The sequence below is a fragment of the Dendropsophus ebraccatus genome, chromosome 5, assembly GCF_027789765.1.
Source record: "Dendropsophus ebraccatus isolate aDenEbr1 chromosome 5, aDenEbr1.pat, whole genome shotgun sequence".
Lineage (NCBI taxonomy): Eukaryota > Metazoa > Chordata > Amphibia > Anura > Hylidae > Dendropsophus > Dendropsophus ebraccatus.
In genome coordinates this window covers 28,673,469-28,694,996 of record NC_091458.1, presented here as the reverse complement: position 1 = coordinate 28,694,996, position 21,528 = coordinate 28,673,469, and the positions used below count along the sequence as shown (strand labels likewise).

Genomic DNA, 21,528 nt, shown 5'->3' with positions numbered 1-21,528 from the left:
TTTTGGGGTAGTGTGTTAGTGTTTTTAACTTTTTTTTTTTTACACATTTGAAGTCCCTTTGGGGGACTTGTACATACATTACTTTGATTTCTACACTGATGAGTGCTATGCCATAGGCACAGCATTGATCAGTGTTATCGGCGCTCTGCTCATTGAGCCTGCCTGTGCAGGCTCAGTGACCAGAGCGCCGATCGGACCGCACGGAGGCAGGTGAGAGAGCTCCGGCGGCCCGTTTTACCGATCGGGACCCCCGCAGTCACACTGCGGGGGTCCCGATCGGTAGGTGACAGGGGACTCCCCCTGTCACTTACACTTAAACGCCGCGGTCGCGCCGCGATCGCGGCGTTTAAGGAGTTAATGACACGCGGCAGCGCGATCGCTGCAGCGTGTCATTACCGGTGAGGTCCCGGCTGCTGATTGCAGCCGGCCCCCACCTGCTATGAAGCGCGCTCCGCTCCGGAGCACGCTTCATAGCGGGAGAAACACCCAGGGCGTACAGTTACGCCCTAGGTCGTCTGGGGACAGACTTCCATGGCGTAACTATACGCCCTGGGTCGTCTAAGGGTTAAGCAGAGATCTAAACCTACACTACACCCCCCACCCCCGGTAAACAGATGCCCGTTATGCAGCACATAGCTACACCATGCGCACGTCAGCTCTGCTACATCATCAGCTGGTTTTAAATACATATTAGGGTGATGTCCATTCCTGTGATTACTGTGCTGTAGTAATGACAGCAGTGAGCAGGAAAGAAGGCTAGGGGGGGGAGAGTTCCCAAACAGACCAATCAGGGAGATGCATGATGGGAAATGTAGTTTCCTATCTTGGTTATAGATCGTCTTTTAGGAAAAACTTGTAACTCAGGAATGGCAGCAGCTAGAAAGACAAGAAATGGTTCAAAATACTCAGGGGGACTTGGTGAGTAAGACCAGCTAGCATTTAATATTTTTGCTCTTAGGTGAATAACCCCTTTAAGGGGACTGTCAGGCTGTACATTAGATGCATTCAGCACTTTATCCAATGTATATGGCATACATAACATATCTGATGGACGGGCTACTAGCTGATTGTGAGAATGCCAAGCCATCACTGTGCCTCTAGTCCAAGAGTCCCATTACGGATGCAGCTGGCCATGCAGGCAAAAAGGCCATGGTGCCAAACACAAGGGGCACACACAGAGACAAGGCAAGTGCTGGCATGGGTAGTAAGTTGTCAGACAGCAGAGTCAGGTCTAGGAAGAAAAGTAGAGGCAGGCAACACAATTTCAGCCTTAAAGGCAGAGCAGGAAAAGCGGCAGCAGCAGAGACCTGGTGGATGTCGGGGCAGATAGCAAAGAGGCATCTACTGACAGAGCTTAGAGAAGGGAAGGCCAATTAATAATAGGCAAGATGGCAATGAATCAGAGCAACAATAGAAGTTTTAGACGAGTTTGAAAGGAAATGAATATGGGGAGTTAAAAGGATATTCTCATTACAAAAACTATATCTGAAACAGTAGGTCATTAAAAATCTAGAAGCTTTTCTATTGGCTCTATTTACCTGTTTAGCTGTGTCCCCATGCTAGGCCCTCTGAGCTGTCTGTCATGTTTACAGCTGTGGTCTAGGTTTCCGACCTGTGAAGCTGTCAGGATGGGACATGGAATAGCAGAGCTGAACAGAACAGCAGAGTGCAGAGCAGAGTAGTGCTGGTCAGAACAACCAATGACTGAGGAGGAGCCCGACCTCCACCCAAAGCAGGAAGTGAAAGCAAGTGTCCAACATGCTCCATGACAGCAGGCTTGTAGCTTGGGGTTATGGTGAGGCCATAAACAGAGATGGAAACACCAGGAGTTCTGTTGTGGCAACATAGTTCCAGACATGTTAAAATCTAACTTCCCAATCCTTATTTCCCTGCCATCTGCCATCAGGAAAAGTTGAGGTGTCTTCATAATTTGTATGGCCAACTTTAGCCATGGGTGTTGAAGAACAATATCTATATCTGCCTGTATCCATATTTATCACCTATCCCATATCTCATTACACTTGGAGAGCTGACACGATAATGAATAAATTATGAGCTTTATGAATGATAGAAAATACATGGCCGCTACTCCTATTAGCCTTAAAAAAAAAAAAAAAACGCCAATCAGGCTGTCCTATCTCAGGGTAGCATAAACTAGTGACAGAGAAGCTGAACAGAATGATGTATCACTTACGTTGTTCTGTGCAGCTGATCCAGAGATATCCGCCTGAATAACATGGACAATAAGTAGTCCTCTCCATTATGTGCATGAGCCCAGTAGTCCTGGATATTCATGAGAAGCAGAAAACTCCGCCCACCAGCTGCTGATTAGCAGTTATCTATCTATGCTGTGTATGGGCAGTCACCTGTCAATCAGCAGCTGGAGGGCTGGAGGAGGGGTGTGGCAATAATCTCCTTCATATCCTGCATAAGCTCCTGCTTTTCTTCTGCATATTAGGAGAACGGCTGAACAGAATGATGTAAGTAATACACTGATCTGTTCAGCATTTCTGTCACTAGTTTATGCTCCCCTCATTTTAGGTGGAATACACCTAGTGACAGACTCCTTTTAAGTAAACACAGTGAGTGTTGGGGATCTGATCGATGACTATAGTTAACTGGCTTCAGTACTGCCAAAGTACTAGGAGGCTGCTGGCACGGACAGGGGTATTCCATTACTCATAAAACATGACACAGTGGCTGCAATAATAACCCAGTGCCAGGTGGCATTGTGCCCCCTTCCCTACTGCTAATACAAACGACATAAATAAGATTATGGGACAAGCCAAAGACGAGTTATCGCTAATTTATTAGGTGAGGCTCAAGCAATGTGCTTAGAAAAGTACAAAATGGCCGAGTCTGCTTTCCATTGACAATTCTGCTTGTATTTTTGCAGTGAATCTGGACAAGCTAAATGATGATGTCAAGAGATACAGCTGCACCCCGAGGAACTTCACAGTAAATCTTCGAGAAGAGCTGAAGATAACTAATGCCGTCTTTTTTCCACGGTGCCTCCTTGTTAAGCGGTGCGGAGGAAGCTGCGGCTGTGGCAGTCCCTATTCCAAATCTTGTATATGCACGTCCGGGAAAACAGTGAAAAAATATCACGAGGTAATGTGATCTAGCAGCTCAACATATCGAACCTTGTAAAGATGTGAAATATAATTGTCCATTTATCTTTTGTATTGTTTTATGAACGCCAACTCCGAGATTGTCCCCTGTAGTCAGTAATAGCAAATCCTAGAGTAGTACAGGAAAGTAATTGCCGATTTGACTTAGGCTATGTTCACACAACGTATTAGACCGGCCGTTCCGTGACCTGACCGGTCTCTGCCCGGATCATCCCGCGCGTCCGCATCAGAACCTCCCATAGCACACAGTGAAGCAAGCGGCCGGAGCCGATCGCATGTCAGTTCTTTGTGGCCCCGTGCAGGATCCCAGCGGAGCGTATACGATGTGTATACGCTCCGGCCGGGATCCCATAGTAGCAGAGGCAATGTGCACACACGTGTAAAGTACTTTTACATAGTGTGAACATAGCCTTAAAGCGATATTCCCATCTCAACTAATATAGTTGTACTTGTAGGACTCGTCAAGCTAAATATTTTTGCAAATACATTCATTTAGCAAATTTGTCTCCTTGCTCTGATATGCTGCTTTTCCCCCTATTCCCTCCTATTTCTAGGCTTATTGTCTAGGTTACCTACCACCACTCTGCTCTAAAAGCAGTGGTCTGGTTGGTGTGTATATATAGCTATAATGTAGGAGCATAGAGATATAGGGGGACATTTATGAAAGTTACAGCAGGGATGTACTCCAGAGAGAAGGTGCAGATTCACCCGGCCGGAAAACCCCTCTAACAATTTGCAGGGATCTGAACATTCAGACCCCAACTGATAAGTTTGAACTGATCAGAATGTAATTTATAACTACCGTATTTTCCGGCGTATAAGACGATTTTTTAACCCCGAAAAATCTTCTTAGAAGATGAGGGTCATCTTATACGCCGGGCATGGTCGCCCCATACGGTGGGGAAATTCAAAAATGGCCCCCATCCCCACCGTATGGGGCGACCAAACAAATAGTTATCTCACCTGGGGATCTTTCCTGGCCTCCGGGAGGTGCACGGAGGTGGGAGGTGCACGGAGGTCGGGAACAGGCCCCAGGTGAGTTAACTGTTTTTTTGTTTTTTTTTATTTAGCTGCAGTTAAAAGGGTAGTGCGGCGCTCAGCAATTATTCACAGAATAACACACATTACAAAGTTATACAACTTTGTAATGTATGTTATGTCTGTGAATCACCCCCTTCCCGTGTCCCCCCACCCACGCCCGTGTACCCGGAAGTGTGGTGCGCTATACATACCTGATCCGTGCCGACCCGCTCCTACTGGCCCCCCTCTGCCGCGTCATAACTGTGCTCAGCCGCGATTGGCTGAGCACAGTTATGCTCAGCCAATCGCGGCTGAGCAGGTGATGACGCTGCAGAGGGGGGACAGCATGCGGGACGGCAGCAGCAAGTCGGCCGGCCTCCCGAAGAGTGCATCGACAGAAGACAGGGGGTCGACAAGCGTCAGTTATGTATATCGCACCACACTTCCAGGTAGACGTGCGGGGGTGGGGGGACACGAGAAGGGGGCGATTCACAGACATAACATACATTACAAAGTTGTATAACTTTGTAATGTGTGTTATTCTGTGAATAATTGCTGAGCGCCGCACTACCCCTTTAACCCCTGCCTGGGGTTAACCCCTCAGGCAGGGGTTAATATTTTACGGCGCATAAGGCGAACCCCTGACAATCTTCTTGAAAGTGAGGGGTCATATTATACGCCCTTATAGGCCGGAAAATACTGTAACCTTTTTGCGAGACATATTGCCATATAAACCACGTAACATACATAAAGGAGAAGAACTTCTGTCAACATAATAAAAAAAAAATAAAAAAAAAATTAAAACGATATATATATATATATATATATATATATATATATACAGTGGTACCTTGGTTTAAGAGTAACTTGGTTTAAGAGCATTTTGGTTTAAGAGCTAACAGTTTTTCAAATTTGTGACTTGGTTTAAGAGCATTGCTTTGGTTTAAGAGCTCCCTGTGCTGGGTGGGAGGGCGAGTGGGAGAGGGGCATGGTCTGCATAGCGGAGTCTACAGCCCTGTATTCTGACCCAGGAAGTCTCCCTCACCTTCCAAATCATAATAGATCCACTTCAGGCTGGGGCTTACATGAGGGGACAGGACTGTGGAGGTAATCTCTCCATAGCTGTAACCCCTCTCTCTCCCCGGACAGAGAGTGCTGCATGTATGTGCCCACATCTGCCCTGCTCATTCCTTCATGCTCCCTGCAGTCTCTGTCAGCCCTTGTTTCCCATCCTCTCCATAAGGCTACGTTCACACAGAGCAAAAGGGGCGGATTACGCGAGGAAATATTTCCGCCTGAAATCAACTGACACTGAATTCCGAGCAGAATATAAGCAGAATGTAAGCAGAATCCCTGCGTATTCCGCTAGGAAAGTGTTCAGCTCGTAATCAGCTCTTGACAAATTCAGCGCGGAATACTCGAGGAATCCGCGCTGAATCTGCATGCATTCAGCGCTGAAATTCAGCGAGTATTTGGTGAGTAAACTAGACTATACCAGAATATATACTAGAATCCTCCTCCCCCCTTTTTTCCCCATTTCCGCGCTGATTCAGTGCGTAATTTCCGCTTGTATTACGCTTGTATTCCGCGCTGAATACGCGCGTATTCCGCGCTGAAACAGAAAATCAGAGCCCCATTGATTTGTATAGGCTTCCGCTAGCGGAAGAATGAACATGTTCATTCTTCTGGCGGAAAGCGGATTATTTCAGTGTGGAAATTCCACCGTGTGAACTGCAGAGCAGAATTTCCATTCAACACAATGGAAATTAGCTCTGCACCTATTTTAACGGCTGAAATTTCAGCGCTGATTCAGTGCAGAAATTCAGCTGCTTTTGCTCTGTGTGAACGAGCCCTTACTGTACAGTAACCTATAATATCACATATCCAATAGATAGGACCCTTACTCACTATTGTATGTCATGTCTTTGTTTGTTCTTCTTCATGATCTCTCCTTTAAGAATAAGAGCGCCGGAGTTCCCAGTCACTCCTAGTATGATGCAATTATTGACTGTGGCCATTGCCGTCTTCGTTATCACCGTGAAAACACAATATATCACCCAATTCACGCTTCATCTAACATAAAGGGACCGACCAACTCTTTCTTTTCAGTATCAAAGGAAAGATGATATCTTTACCCATCACCCAGAATACAGGGAGACAAATGATTGGACAACTACAGGTTTTTTCCCCTATATATAAAATATTTAAATATAAGTAAATAATAATGTAAATAACTAACTTTTTTTTTTTTTATTTAATAATAAGTAAATAATGGAAAAGTCATTGTAACTCAACTCTTGTACTCACAGCCAGTGAGTTATCAAGGGGCTGTTCCACGAAGGCAGCCATCCTTGGACATACATCTATGGCTATAAAGGTTTCTCATGAATATTCATTAGGATTTTACTCACATACCGCTCTCTATTGGTAGATATATATATAGATTCTAGAAACTGTAAATAGGTGTGTGATTAGGGCTATTTACTGATAGCAACCCCCTCGCTTAATTTTATCCTTTAACAATGTCACATGGGCGGGGCTTTACAACAGTTGAGCCTCATCTCCTGGCTGAGGAGAGGCCCTTACTGTCATGAAGCCCCGCCTAGTCAACACTGTCCATATAGGAGAGGGGGCCTAACTCACCTGAAGCCCCTCCTAGATGACACTGTCCATATAGGAGAGAGGGCCTAACTCTCATGAAGCTCCGCCTAGATGACACTGTCCATATAGGAGAGGGGGCCTAACTCTCATGAAGCCCCGCCTAGATGACACTGTCCATATAGGAGAGAGGGCCTAACTCTCATGAAGCTCCGCCTAGATGACACTGTCCATATAGGAGAGGGGGCCTAACTCTCATGAAGCCCCGCCTAGATGACACTGTCCATATAGGAGAGGGGGCCTAACTCTCATGAAGCCCCGCCTAGTAGACACTTTCCACTGATGAAATAAAGCAGTTTTAGAGCAGAAAGAAGACACAGACAAGTTTTATACAGGTATCACATGTGCAGCAACTAAGCTTGTGGATGGTTAAATAAAAAAACGCAAATAGAGTAAGTGGGAAGGGGTGACAAAAACACTTTAAGTGTTTGTCAGATATGTAGTAGTATTCACATTTTTATCATAGAACAGAGTTGTTTTTTGTGTGACTTCTATGTGTTTCATTGGACATTTGTAGTAAAATTGTCAACAATTTGACCTATGAAGTTGTTTCTGGACCTTCATAAAAGTAAAAGAAGAAAGCCTTTAAAACGGTCTAATATTGGCAGATGAACTAAGGTCTCTCAAGTCACGCTCCCGGTACATCTTGTATATTTTATTATGTGGTTGTGTTGTAACCTGATCAATAAATGTGAGGTCGGGCCAAGAAAAAAAAAATCACTAAATATTTGAAGCAGGTGATTCGGCATCTTTGAGGAAAGTGGATGCTGGGAAATCTAATGTCTTCAGTTATTTCAGTGTCAATAAATGAAAGTCTGTAGAGGAGAAATAGCTTTCTTCTTTACGAAAATTTTAAAGATTTTCTTGTTTCAGCTTTAAAGGTTCCCTTGGGGCGGCCATATTGAAGAATCACTTCCTCCCTTTATTATCTGTATACAAAAACAGTGTAGAAATGCATATATTCCTTGACAGCTAAAGTGAATGGGAGTTAATGGACAGAGAAAAGTCTAGACTATTAGGTTATATTCACACAGAGCAAATCAGGTGGAATTCCGCTGCGGAATCCCGCCTGTCTCAGTGTGTTATTGGCCTTCTATGGGAAAGCCGGCACTCCTCCACTAACATGTCACTTCTTTGAGCGGAGAGAGGTGGCAGCGCTCTGCCATAGAGAATTTCGCCTGATTTGCTCAGTGTGAACATACCCTAAGTCTTCATAATATTATGGAGTACAGTCTCCACCCCAGAGATCAGGGAATGAACAAGAACATACATACAAAACCTTATCAGTATATATAGTATTATGTAATGTATGATAGATGCCTCCAGTAGTACAAAATCACTAGCACTCTGCTGACTCTGCCCCAGGCTACATAGCAAAGCTGACAATAGAGAATTACATTTTTTTCTGTGTTGTGAGTAGTCAAATACTAATACATACAAAAACACTTAGGGCCACATGTATCATCCGGCGAATGGATGATTTTCGTCGGAAAGTGCCGATTTGCGTATTTTTTTATACGCAAATGGCCGATCTGCGAATAAAATATTCGCAAATCGGCACTTTCCGCCGAGTACGCCAGGGGGGCGGAAAGGGGGCGTGTAGTGGGCGGAACGGAGGGCGCGGACTCAGAGTCCGCGCGATTTACCATACCAAATGTACGCCGAAAACCTACTCCAGTCCTCAGTTGGCATAGGTTTTCGGCGGTGCGCACCGGCGCGCACGGGATTTATGTAGAGGCAGTCCGCCTCTACATAAACCCCCGTAGCGCCGGAGCTGCGGGGGCATTTATAAGTCTGGCGTAAAAACCGCCGGACTTAATAAATGCCCCCCTTAGTAATCCTGTGATTTTATATGTGGGCTTATGTGGAGATGAGGAAGGGCCAGTTCACACTGAGCAAATTTGGTGGAAATCCGTGGTGGAACTCTCCGATGCAGAATCCCACCTGCCTCAGTGTCAAAACAGCACAAGCCCTCCCATTGACACGCTGTTTGACACCGAGGCAAGCAGGATTCTGGGGCGGAGAGCTCTCCACAGATTTCCGCTAAATTTGCTCAGTGTGAACAGGCCCTAATGCTATGTTGACACATGTTTTTTCCTCTCCATTTAAAATGTAGACCATCATTTTGAAATTAAATGACGAGCATCATTTTGCTGTTTGTCTGCCCATCGGTGCAATGACAGCTATTGGTACATTATTCTAGTTTAGGTGGACTGATTGCCCTTTGGGTGTGTCTTTAATTGAAAATGTAATATTAAAACCAGGGAAAGGTTAAAAACTGCACGTGAACAACTGAAAAATAACGTCCGCTGTTTGCAATAGACGTGATCATTATTTTGATGCCCACGAACACGAAGACAACGTCCATTATTTATTACTGTGGATGAGATTTATCAAACATGGCGTAAAGTGAAACTGGCTCAGTTGCCCCTAGCAACCAATTAGATTCCACCTTTCATTCCTCACAGACACTTTGAAAAATGAAAGGTGGAATCTGATTGGTTGCTAGGGGCAACTGAGCCAGTTTCACTTTACACCATGCTTGATAAATCTCCCCCAATGTGTTCGGCCTCTCTCAATTGAAGGGATAGGGAACCTTTGGCCCTTCAGCTGTTGTAAAACTACAATTTCCATCATGCCTGGACAGCCGAAGGCTGTCCAGGCATGATGGTAATTGTAGTTTTGCAACAGCTGAAGAGCCAAAGGTTCCCCATCCGTGCTTTGTTGTATAGTGTCTAGCTCCACAATTTAATCTCTTTTAATTTTTAAATGTTATTATATCAATGATGGCAATTCCCAAATTTAATAAAAGAATAATAACCATTCCACCAAGCTAATAAAAAATATTTAAAAAATGCAATAAATTCATTAATTAATCGGTGCAGAATATAAATGGTACACGTTCTGAGGCCTATAATGGGTGTAATCATGGGGATCAATTAGCACATTTGTCTTCTAATTTGTGCGGAGGCGTCCTGACTCAGTCTTGTTGCACATGAAGCAAATTACACGGAAATCTGGTTTGAAAATTACATAATATTCTGCAAATTAATTGATGAAAAGCAGATTTTTTTTTTTTTTTTTTTTTTACTACAGGAAGAATATTATTGGATTACTTAATTGTTATAACATCACTTATCCATTACTTTGCCATTATGATCGTCTATGTAATTATATATAAAAATTGTTTGCTAGAAATTAACTTCATTTGTATGCAGGTGAGGTGTATAGAAGATGGGAAGCTTGATCATTTTAAAGTAATGGAAAAAATAAATAAATTAATTAAAAAAAAAAAAAAGATATATATATATATATATATATATATATTTTTTTTTTTTTTTTAAAGAGTAAGGGTATCTAACCTGCTTTCAATAGGGAGCTATGGGGATGAAAATATTTTTTTCCCTCCACCATCAGCGCCATTTATGGGATATTCAGAGATTAATTCTTATGCAAATTGATTGTTTTGTTGCGCTGTGGGCGGGGCTACTGCCCCCAGTTTACTGATCCACCCCTGTGAGAAACTTATCTTCATCCTCATCGCCCTGTGTCCTATAGGGTTAGATACTTTTAACCTTCTGATAGTTACCCTTTAAAAATGGGCAGGTAAAGATAAAAATATTATTGATATAAATAATAATGAAACAAAATAAATCAATCAATCTATATATATATATATATTGTTGGACAACACGCACGTCGGGTGATATGCTAGCTATTTAGTTAGTAAAAAAATTGATTACAAAAAGTTAGCAATAGATGGCGCTAGAGCCATAAAGGTATTTTACTTGTATAAGGCTGGGTTCACACTAAGTTTTTGCAATTCGTTTTTTGCAAAAAACAGATGAAAAAAATGGATGCCTTTGTGTGCAACCGTTCTGATCTGTTTTTTTCCATTGACTTCCATACACAAAAATGAGGTTGACTACGTTTTTGATCTGTTTTTTTATTATTATTTTTATAATGGAAGTCAATGGAAAAACGGCCTTAGTTGAGACTTTTGAATGAGTGATTGGATTTATTTCTCAATAATGTGGCTCCTTGTTTACTCTATTTGGGTATGTGCACACTGAGCAATTCTAGCGGAATTCTGCCCGAATTCCGCCATAAAAAGCGGGTGGAATCCGCGTGGAATTCCACCCGTGTAAATGCAACATTGCTCTTTCCATAGAGAACAATGGGATTTCCGACTGCCCGTGCACACAGAGTAAATTTCCGTCTGGAATTCCGCGCGGATTCCGCGCAGAATCCGCATTCCGCCCGAAGAATGTACATGTCAATTCTTTGGGCGGATTCCGCTAGAGGAATCCTATAGAAGTCAATGGGGTTTGAATTCTGCTGGTAATTCCGCTTGCATTCCGCTTGATTTCCGCTCAAATTCCGCTAAAATTCTGCCAGAGCAGAAATCTTTCAGCTACAATTCCTCGAGAATTGCTCAGTGTGCAAGGGCCCCAATTCTCGAGGAATTGTAGCTGAAAGTTTTCAGGCAGAATTCAAGCAGAATTTAAGCCCCCCATTGACTACTATAGAATTCCTCTAGCAGATCTACAGCAGAAAATTCTGCTCGGAAATTCTGCAGTGTGAACAACAGAGCAGAAAACCCATTGAACACAATGGGACTTTGCTCTGCACATTTTTTACGGGAGGAATTTCAAGCTGAATTTTCAGCTGAATTTCAAGCTGAATTCCTCGCCTTTTCCTCAGTGTGCACATACCCCTATTCAGCTCAGGCAGAATAGGAGCAGAATTTGAGAATAATTCAAGCGGAATTCGAGTGGAATACAAGCATAATTCAAGCGGAATTCAAGCAGAATTTAAGCCCCCATTAACTTCTATAGGATTCCTCAGTGGAAATCCCATTGAAATCAATCTGCAGCTATTTTTTAGCTGAAATTTCGAACGGAATGGGTGGAAAATTCACGTGGATAACGCTTGAAACTCTGCCTGTTTTGCTCAGTGTGAACTGGGTCAAAGAAGTAACATGTCATTTCTTTGGGCGGAAAGCGGATCTGGGCCGGAAATTTACGGACGGAAATTCCGCTGTGTGAAAAGCACAGTGCAAAACCCATTGAAAACAATGGAAAAGTGCTTTGGTCAATTTAAACGGGCAGATTTCCGAGCGGAATTCCGCTCGAAAATGCGCCTCTTTTGCTCAGTGAGCCTTTAGTGTCAAATGTGAAGGAAAGAATTTTATTGAGACAGGACAGCCCCAAGGCCAGTGATTGGATACAGTCAGCGGGGACACTGGAGACACCTCAGCAGTAGGGATGGTCCGAACCCGCCGAGGTTCGGGTTCGGCTGAACCCGAACGCTCGGCATCAGATTCCCGCTGTCTGCCCGCTCCGTGCAGCGGGTGGATACAGCGGGAGGACCGCCTGGAAAACTGGGATACAGCCTAAAGCCATAGGTAATCATTGCGGAGGGTTCGTGTTCGTACGAACCCCGTCCGAACCAGGTTCGGACCATCCCTACTCAGCAGGACACCAGAGGAGCGCTGAAAGGTAAGCATTAGCTTATATTATTAAGCTATATATCTTAAGGTGATCTATTTATTTAAATACAATGGGGGACATTTATCAAACATGGTGTAAAGTGAAACTGGCTCAGTTGCCCCTAGCAACCAATCAGATTCCACCTTTCATTTTCCAAACAGTCTATGAGGAATGAAAGGTGGAATCTGATTGGTTGCTAGGGGCAACTGAGCCAGTTTCACTTTACACCATGTTTGATAAATCTCCCCCATAATGTTCTGATGTCCCCGGAATACCCCTTTCATTTATGTGTTTGTATATTACATTTCCTGAGGAATTGTAATGTATTTATTATAACTTTTCTAGGTATTTATCATTAGATCCACTTTATAATACATACCTATAAATGCTGTCCTAGTGAGGACGAATCACTGTACAGTATATCCCAGATATATAGATATAAAAGTAGGATAAACAACTGTAAAATGCCTGGGCTATTTTAGTATACCTATCCACATCTATCTATGGCGCTTTTATTATAGGAATGCCTTTAGGCACTTTTAGGTTTAGCAAATAAGTGCACCACAAATTTCAATTCAATTTATTGAAACCGGGGTAATACGAAATGACTGACACTAGTGAGATCTTTGGTTAAAAAAAAAAAATCTATTTCTTCTAGGAAAGGAAAGTGTATGCCTGGAATGAGAGAGGAGATTTGGACAGCGTTTAAGTTAACAAGCCCTCTGACAGCTGTGGGATTTTCCCTGTGTTTTATATTAAAAAACATGAGCATGGTATATGGGCTCTGCTGATAAGAGAGGAAAAATGAATTGGAAAACACTTTCCCCAGACAAGACAGCCGAGGAGTGTTTGAACAAGGTGGAAATTGGACAGCTTGACTGGCTGATCACAGCGCTGATATTCAAAGATTTTATGCTCTATATAATAGTTTTAACTTTAGGTGCCGAGAATTATATGCAACATAAATTGTATTCTGTGGCAAGAGCGAAATGAAAAAAGCAGATGAGGTCCCCCCCCCCCCCCCCCGTATGTGTGCACTTACCCTGTGTGTAGGACCTGGACATGAAGGCTGCAAAAAGGACATTATTTACAGTCCCTCGGCCGAAATATCTGAACATTGGAGGCTCAATGTAGGGGTATGGTTAGCATTAGGCAGAGGGACGTTTTATGTCAGTAAATGTCAAGGTTAAAGTTTCAATTTTCATATGTCCTAGTCCTTTTTCTAAATACACTAAGGAGGTAGTTTGGTGTACTGTAGATAGCCCAGGGCACCCAGCGCACCAATAACTTCTTCCACTGGGTGACATGTACCTTCTGACTCAAGTCCAGCCCCAGCCTGGCTCTGTGCGTCACCCAGGGGAGGGAATATCAGTGCACAGAAGACACCAGGCCGACCTCCACTGCACCAAACTATTTCATTAGCATATATACTGTGTATATAGGAAACCGACAAGGTCTCAGGATTCGAACGGCGTTTTACAAAAAGGACGATGCCCACCAGGTTGTATGAAAGTATTTGTTTATTGCTTGTACTGGCGCATCCATTTTAAGACTATGTTCACACTGTAAGTTTTCTAACAATCACGACCATTGTACCAAAAAACTGTACGAATTTGTGAATTACTGGAAAGACTCTATTCTTTCCAGACTCTAAATTACGGCCATCATTTATCAATTTCATAAAAGAGGCGCTTTGGCGCCAAAATTATGTCTATTCAAAAAAATTACAGTAAATGGCCAAAAGAAGACGTTGCGTAAACATAGTCTTAGGCTGGGTTCACACTGCGTGCAACTGAGCCAGTTTCACTTTACACCATGTTTGATAAATTCCCCTCATAGTCCGTTTTATTGCACAGTTAGATTAATATCTTTCAAGTTAACTTCAAATCGACCATGGCTTCATTTGTTTAAGAGATAAATCCCTTAATCTTCTTAAATTTGAAGGCCAGGAATTTTGATTAAACAGATATTGTGTTTTTTTAAGGATTGGCGGAAGCGTTCCTCCACCGTGGCATCATTTATCATAATGTGTTATTCTGTATTTATCAAGCGTGGGCGAAGAATTGTACCAGAAGGAGCAAATTAAAAAAAAAAAAAAGATTTCTAAGACCAATCTTCTATGGCTTTATAATAATAGTAACATTAATGAGAACAAAGCTCGTAATAATGATTGACTCAGGTTAATGGAATTTCCAGGGTTCCTTATCTTTGGCCATCAGTGTAAGATTAGTGGGGGATCCACTCCTTCAGCGTCACTGAGCTGCAATACCGGACACATCTCATGGACAGACATAATACTGTTCCTATAATAAAGCAGCCTTGCATTTACATATATTTTTTCTGGTCATTCCCTTTAAATCCTTTAAAAGGGTTATCCAGCGCTACAAAAACATGGCCACTTTCCCCCCGCTGTTGTCTCCAGTTCAGGTGTGGTTTGCAATTAACCTCCATTTACTTCAATAGAACTGAGTTTGAAACCCCACCCAAACTGGGCAAGAGAGGGGGAAAAGTGGCCATGTTTCTGTAGCGCTTGATAACCCCTTTAAAAGGGTTATCTAGGCTTTAAAAAAAGCAGATTTCACACCCAACCTCAGTGTAATATAACACTAGGTCTTTGTTCGCAGTCTTGACTGCTCACTGCTGCTCTATAATGCCCTCCACGAGGTGTTGCTTTCATACATAGATTTGGACGGTGTGTCAGAAATTATAGATGTTAGGCTCCACCCACTAGTATAGGGAGAAATTTAAAATATGGAGTCTCCGGAGGGGAAAACTGGTGAAAAATGCCTCATACGAGAAATATTGCTACTTATGTCCTTGGGACATGGGACAGCTTATCCTAAAAAGTTAATTCTAACACCAGTTAAGCTTTAGGACTTGCCAAGAAAAAAGTTTAATAACACAGTATATGAGGTGAATAAAATAAATCTAATAATACCCCTTTCCCCCTTATGATCAGTATAAATCAGCGGCTTTCTTAGAAGTTTTTGGGCCCATTCTGTATTTATTAATGACTTATATTTTGGAGGTACAGAATTCTCCAAAAGAAGTACCAAGAGAGAATATGATCCTGTTCGTGCCCTTTGGGCTTCAGCACCATCCTCTGTCCATAAAGTATGGCAGAGGATTCACTGTTCATTATACGTTTGTACATTTATCATATTGCATTGGTCTGAACACTGCTCTATCTCACTTTCTGCTGTGTTAATTGGATTCCACCTCACCCGTCTGTCTCTTCCGCTGTCTTTATTCTGGGCTGCAGACAATTAAGCTAGTTGTGATCGACAGATCGTTCACCACTCATATTCCTTCCTTACCTGCGATCTGTGTGGTCTGGATGTAACAGGGCAGGTCCAATCCTGCCCTGGACTGGGACTCTAATATCCTCGAAGAATAGCTCTGGCCCTTCGCTTAGTGTTTGCTGTAAGTTTGTATTGGATTTGGCTGGCTTGTACCTGGATTGCTGTTTAGGATTTTCTGACCTTGATCTTGCCCTTTCTGAACCTTTGTTTCTATGCTGATTTGGTACTGTATTTGCCTGTATTTATGTATGATTGTTCTTCAGTGTTTGTTTGTCTACTTTTGTCCATCGACTAGTTGTCACCGACCACCTAGGATAGGATAGGATTGGATAAATGGTAGGGACAGTTTGGAGGCCTAGCGCTAAGGCTCACTATCATGTCTTCTCTATCTATTCACCGTAGCTGCAATTTGATCTCAGACTGGGCCTGTCCTGTAAACACAGGACAGAATTGAGCTGTTTTTTGTTTTTTGTTTTTTTTTATCATAATGAATGACTGTTTTGGGGGGGAGTGGTAAAAGAAGCAATTTTCTCTGATAAGATATATTACAAAGCTTTTTGTATTGACTTGTACTTTTGATCTATGGAAATTTTCTTGAAAAAGCAGTAACCATTTGCGTTTTATATATGGTTTTATCAAGGGGAAATTTATTTATTTCCATGCATTAAGATAATTTCTCTATATAAGTGCTAGTGTTATCATTATACAATAGAACAAACAGTGATTTTGTCCGATTTTTTTGTGTGTATTTTGTAGGTGCTGAAGGTCATGCCTGAAGTCGCATACAGTAAGAAAAAGACTAAAACCAAGACTATGTCAATAGTAGACATCCAGCTGGAGCACCATGACAGATGTGAATGCATCTGCAGTTCTCGCCCACCGCGATAAGAACACAGGAAACGCAAAGAGAAATCGCTTTTATGGACTTTTGTTGAATTTTTCATAAATTTCTTTACCGGCGTGGGAATTTTAATAATAACCAACTAAATATGTGTTCTGCTCGGGATACAGCGTTGCTTATGGAACTTATTATATTCCATAACTTACTAAAAGCAATATTGGGTTCCAAAATGCTGAGGAACCGCTAATAACAATTACGATAATACATCCTTTATTTCGGAAGATATTATTGCTAGATAAGTTTAGTTTTGGACCATGGTTTCTTGGGTCCACCGGAGGAGATGATGCTGAAGGTCCACCCTCTTTGTATACAGAACATGGGCATATCCACTTTCAGTTACATCATAATCTTTGCTGTTATCATTGCTCACCCAGAAGATATGATGTCAGAGATCTAATAAGTTGTCTGTAAGCCAAGCCATGCGCCTAGCGAAAACTGGCTGGCTCCAAAGACACCTCCAAATGGGTTGGTCTGCTGGATTTTTGTGATTTTTGTCAAAGCTAAATCCACTATGGATCATCCTCTACTCCAATGTGCCAGTCCAACATTCAGTATCTTCAGAGTAGTGCCTGTGACTATGGCAAAAATACAAATGTTCTTCCGAGACATTGTCACCAACTTAGGGCCCTCCAGCAACAGCAAAAGAAGGGAAGTAACCCTATTGGGGCAGCCTAAGTTGTTTTAGTCGTATTCATGAAGTCATGTGTTGTGTTAGGGAAACTCTCAGGAATAAATTATCTAATATTAAAGGGGTTGTCCAGGCTTAGAAAAACATGACCGTTTTCTTCCAGAAACAAGACTCTTGTCCTCAGTTTGGGTGTTCGAGTTTTGAAGCTCAGGTCCATTGAAGTGAATGGAGATGAACTGTAATACCACATACAACCTGGGGACAGGGGTGAAGCTGGTTTGGCAAGAAAATAGTTGTGTTTTTTTCTCATCTTGGATAGCCCCTTTAAGGGGACTCTGTGAGCTCTATATCATGCGCAGAGCTGCAGACATGAGCAGATAGCTGATAAGGAGATGATACCTGTCTCTTAGCTGATGGTTGTTTCCAAGGATTCCAAAGTGATTAAATCAAATTTTCTCTCCAAACTTAAGTGCCATAGAGGCTGTTCTGAGCTGTAGTATGCATGCCTCCTCCCTCTCCCACTGAGCCTTATATGTCAATAATTTAAGGCAGGGAGGGGTGGGGGAGAAGGAGGCATACATACAGCAGCTCAGCACTACCTCAACATTCTTGAGCTTGGAGGGACAACATGATTTTATCTCCCAACCTTTTTCATCTCCCTATCAGCTCTCTCCTTATGTTTGCAGCTCTGCAGCGTGATAAAGAGATGACAGATAAAGCAAGATATAACGCAGACAATAATCCCTTAAAATTATATAATCCAGTTAAAGTGAGATATAATGCATACAATAAATAACACAAATAAATAGTACAATCAGAATATACATACAAAGCATAGCATCAAACGAGAAGACTCTGCATCAGTATTCCTAAGAAAAACAAGGATCTCTTTGATGGAGTATATAGTGATGTAGTTATAAGACAGAAGAGCTACCAAAGAAATGTAACCATAGCACAAATTAACAATATAATATATAATAAACAATAGGATAAGGCTGGCTTTGGCTTATGAATGGGTTACTTCAGTGTCAGATTCTTCTATAACAGGGATAGGGAACTTTTGGCCCTCCAGCTGTTGCAGCACTACTTTAGCTTTGGCTATCGAGGCATGATTGGAATTGAAGTTGGGGGGCTGAAGGTTCCCCATCCCTGTTCTATAATCTCACTTTTACATATCAAGGATAACCAGGGCTGGGTCCAAGAGCTGGAACCAGCAAACAAAATATAGGGCAGTACAATGAAGGAGCTAGAGACACCAATGTAGCAATGGGCTCGCCCAAAGGCACATACACTTTTTCGGAACTAAAAGCCCGCATTTGTTATGTTAGTCAATTATCTTAGATTTCAAACTTTAAGAACATCTCATATCATCGGAATCTCATGTAAATTCCTATCACGTTCTTAAAACATTGTATTGCATTAACTTCTGATCATAGATTTGCACTACCGGAGCCTGTAGACACACGACCTTTGAGGCCTTAGCAATAAGAAACACCATCTGTAAATATCAGGATTAACATAGACAGTAGAATACAGATAAAGACGTGTCAAAAGATACAGTATGGGGGAACAACTACAGAGGGGGGGGGGGGGAGAGGCATACAGTATGGGGGGAGCTTACTGCAGAGGGGGGATGTATACAGTATGGGGGAACAACTACAGAGGGGGGGAGAGAGGCATACAGTATGGGGGGGGCTTACTGCAGAGGGGGATGTATACAGTATGGGGGAACAACTACAGAGGGGGGAGAGAGGCATACAGTATGGGGGGGGCTTACTGCAGAGGGGGGATGTATACAGTATGGGGGAACAACTACAGAGGGGGGAGGAGAGGTATACAGTATCAGGTGCCTTACTGCAGAGGGGGATGTATACAGTATAGAGGAACTTACAGTATAGGAGCCTAACAACAGTGGGACATACAGCTTGGTGGCAAACTACCAAATAGAGTGGGGCTGCAGTGTAGGGGTATTACTGTGTTTAGGGGTAACTACCCCAAAAATAAGACCTACACCTTTTTTGGAAGAAAAAAAAAAATAAGACCTTAGTATTAATTCAGTTGAAAAACACTTAAATCTAGCTGTGCCGTAGGTGATACTAATAGTAGCGGAAATTTTTTTTTGTTATTTTATTTTTACATGCAGTATTTTGTATTTTGCAACATTTAAGGTTATTTCTGAAAAGCAAAATGCGATCCAAAAACACGACTATAGCATGTGGCATCATTCCCAAATTTTTGTCATATATAAGATGAAAGAACTTTCTATATAGGTCATTTAAGGTGTCTCTTCTTTCAGTGTTCCATGGCTGGGGCAGACAAGTCAGAGGGTAAGCCATCTCATAATACTCAGTCCCATGAGTTTGTCCTTGAGTGATGACATCAAGTCTATGGATGATCCAATCCAGATGATCAGAAAGTTTGTTTTTTAAAGGAAATATATCATGTATGAAAATGTATGTATTTGTATCAGGTCTATCTTTTAGGCTATGTTTACTTACCATCTTTTTGGTCGTTTAATGGGCATCTTTTAGGACAACCGTTATTTCATAGTGATGGCTGTTATGTGTACACTAATGGCCGTCAATTATGAAATAATGGTTGCTATGAAGACTCCAGATGGCCAAAAAGTGTGGGAACATAGCCTTAAAGTGTAACTACCGTTTTGAAAAAACTTTTGACATGTCATAGCGACATGTCAGAAGTGTATATTGGTCGAGGTCTGGCTGCTGAGAACCCGCCACTTGCTCTGCCCCTTCATCTCTGCTACAGGGAGCTGAATTCCGTAGACTGTTAATAGGAGCCTTTCCGTTCTAGCTATCATCAGGGTTCTCAGCAGCCGGACACCAACTGATATACAGTTCTATGATATGTCAGATGTTTTTTAAAATGGTAGTTACACTTTAACCCTTAAAGTAAATGTACCATCAGGAACATTCACTTTAAGTATTACCCATGTATAGAACAGATAACAAGTGTGGGGTAGGGGATAGCCTTGTAAGTACAGAAGGAATCTCTTTTGACTAATAAAATCTATTAGAGTTTCTTCTATTCGTGTGTACTATTTGCTGCCATAAAGCACATACATAATATCTATCTATACAATATATTCTCTTTCCTTAGCCATCTTCCCCCCACAAGAGGGGCAGTACTGTACAGTCAAATATAATTTTTGACATGTCAATAGTATGTAATTATATCCCAATGCTGAAGTATCTGGTATTGGTCAACCACCAAGTGCACTTAAACTTTCTCTCTAAAATTACAAATAGGAGCCTTCTTTTGATAGATATGAGAGTTGCAGCTCACTATCTCTACATTGCACCTTCCAACTTCTTTTTCATGACATTACTCTTTAGCGTATGAGATTTTGAGACTCCAACCAGTGCCTTATCAGACGAAATATGGTGCTGATTCTCATTGAAGAGACACATCGGTGGATGGAGACTTATTTTCAGGCAATGTTACATGGAAAAACAATTATGTAAATTAACTGAAATTTAAAGTGAAAATAATATGAAAATATTTCATGGAGGGGTTTTACTGATTCTCATTGACGAGACACACTGGTGTATGGAGACTTCTTTTCAGGCAATGTTACATGGGAAAATAATTATGCAAATTAGCTCTCCTCCAAAAGTAAGAAAGCTAATTTCTTCTGTCCGGGGAAAAGAAAATATGTCATTAAAATTAAGAAATACATCAGAATTGTGGGCAGTTTAAGACCGACGGGTGTTCTGCACATGTTCCTATAGTTTTTAATGGAGCTATTAAGAGAATTCATGCAAATAGCAATACATTATGTGCCTACATGTTTTGTAGTTCGTAAATGACCTTGTTGAGTATATTTTCATTATAACGTGTAGCCATTTAGGTAGCAAATAATTTAGCAATGGCGAACACATTGGAGTCTTGCAGTATTAGTTTTGACTATTTTTTTTTCTTTTTTTTTTAACTATATAATTCAACATCTCAATTATAAAAAAAAAAAAAAATAATCCTAGGATTAAAAGCGAGCAACTTTTATATCAATAGCCGATTTTTGTTGTTGTTGTTGTTTTTAATAGTATGTTTACTGTGCCTAAACTTGTATAAATTAAAATAATCCGCTTTAAATTAATTAGCTCCGCTGTATACTGCTTCATAGGATGTGCTTTATTTATATTGGAAATATTTTTTTAAAGTAAAATACAAATTCTAAAATCTCAAAAGGTGCATGGCGTGTCCAACAGCCAATAGATTCACTAAAGTAGAGTTTGTACCCAGATTATACTACACAGGGTTGAAATAAAATTTAAAAAAATCCAGCTGGTTTTAGGTTCCACTGTTGGGTTTATAGTGGGGGGGGGGGTTACATTTTACTTTAGTACCTCCTGCTTTAATGATAATGTACGTTACA

General features: G+C 41.7%; 1 protein-coding gene across 1 annotated transcript in view; it reads left to right on the top strand.

Annotated features, from left to right (window-relative positions):
- Nucleotides 1-18,708, top strand: part of PDGFD (platelet derived growth factor D) — a 155,413-nt gene extending 136,705 nt beyond the window's left edge. The window contains exons 6-7 of the mRNA XM_069969748.1: nucleotides 2,897-3,111; nucleotides 16,360-18,708. Coding sequence (XP_069825849.1) covers nucleotides 2,897-3,111; nucleotides 16,360-16,491 — 347 coding nt within the window. The 3' untranslated portion in view covers nucleotides 16,492-18,708. The remainder of the gene's footprint in view (nucleotides 1-2,896; nucleotides 3,112-16,359) is intronic.
- Nucleotides 18,709-21,528: the final 2,820 nt, after the last annotated feature.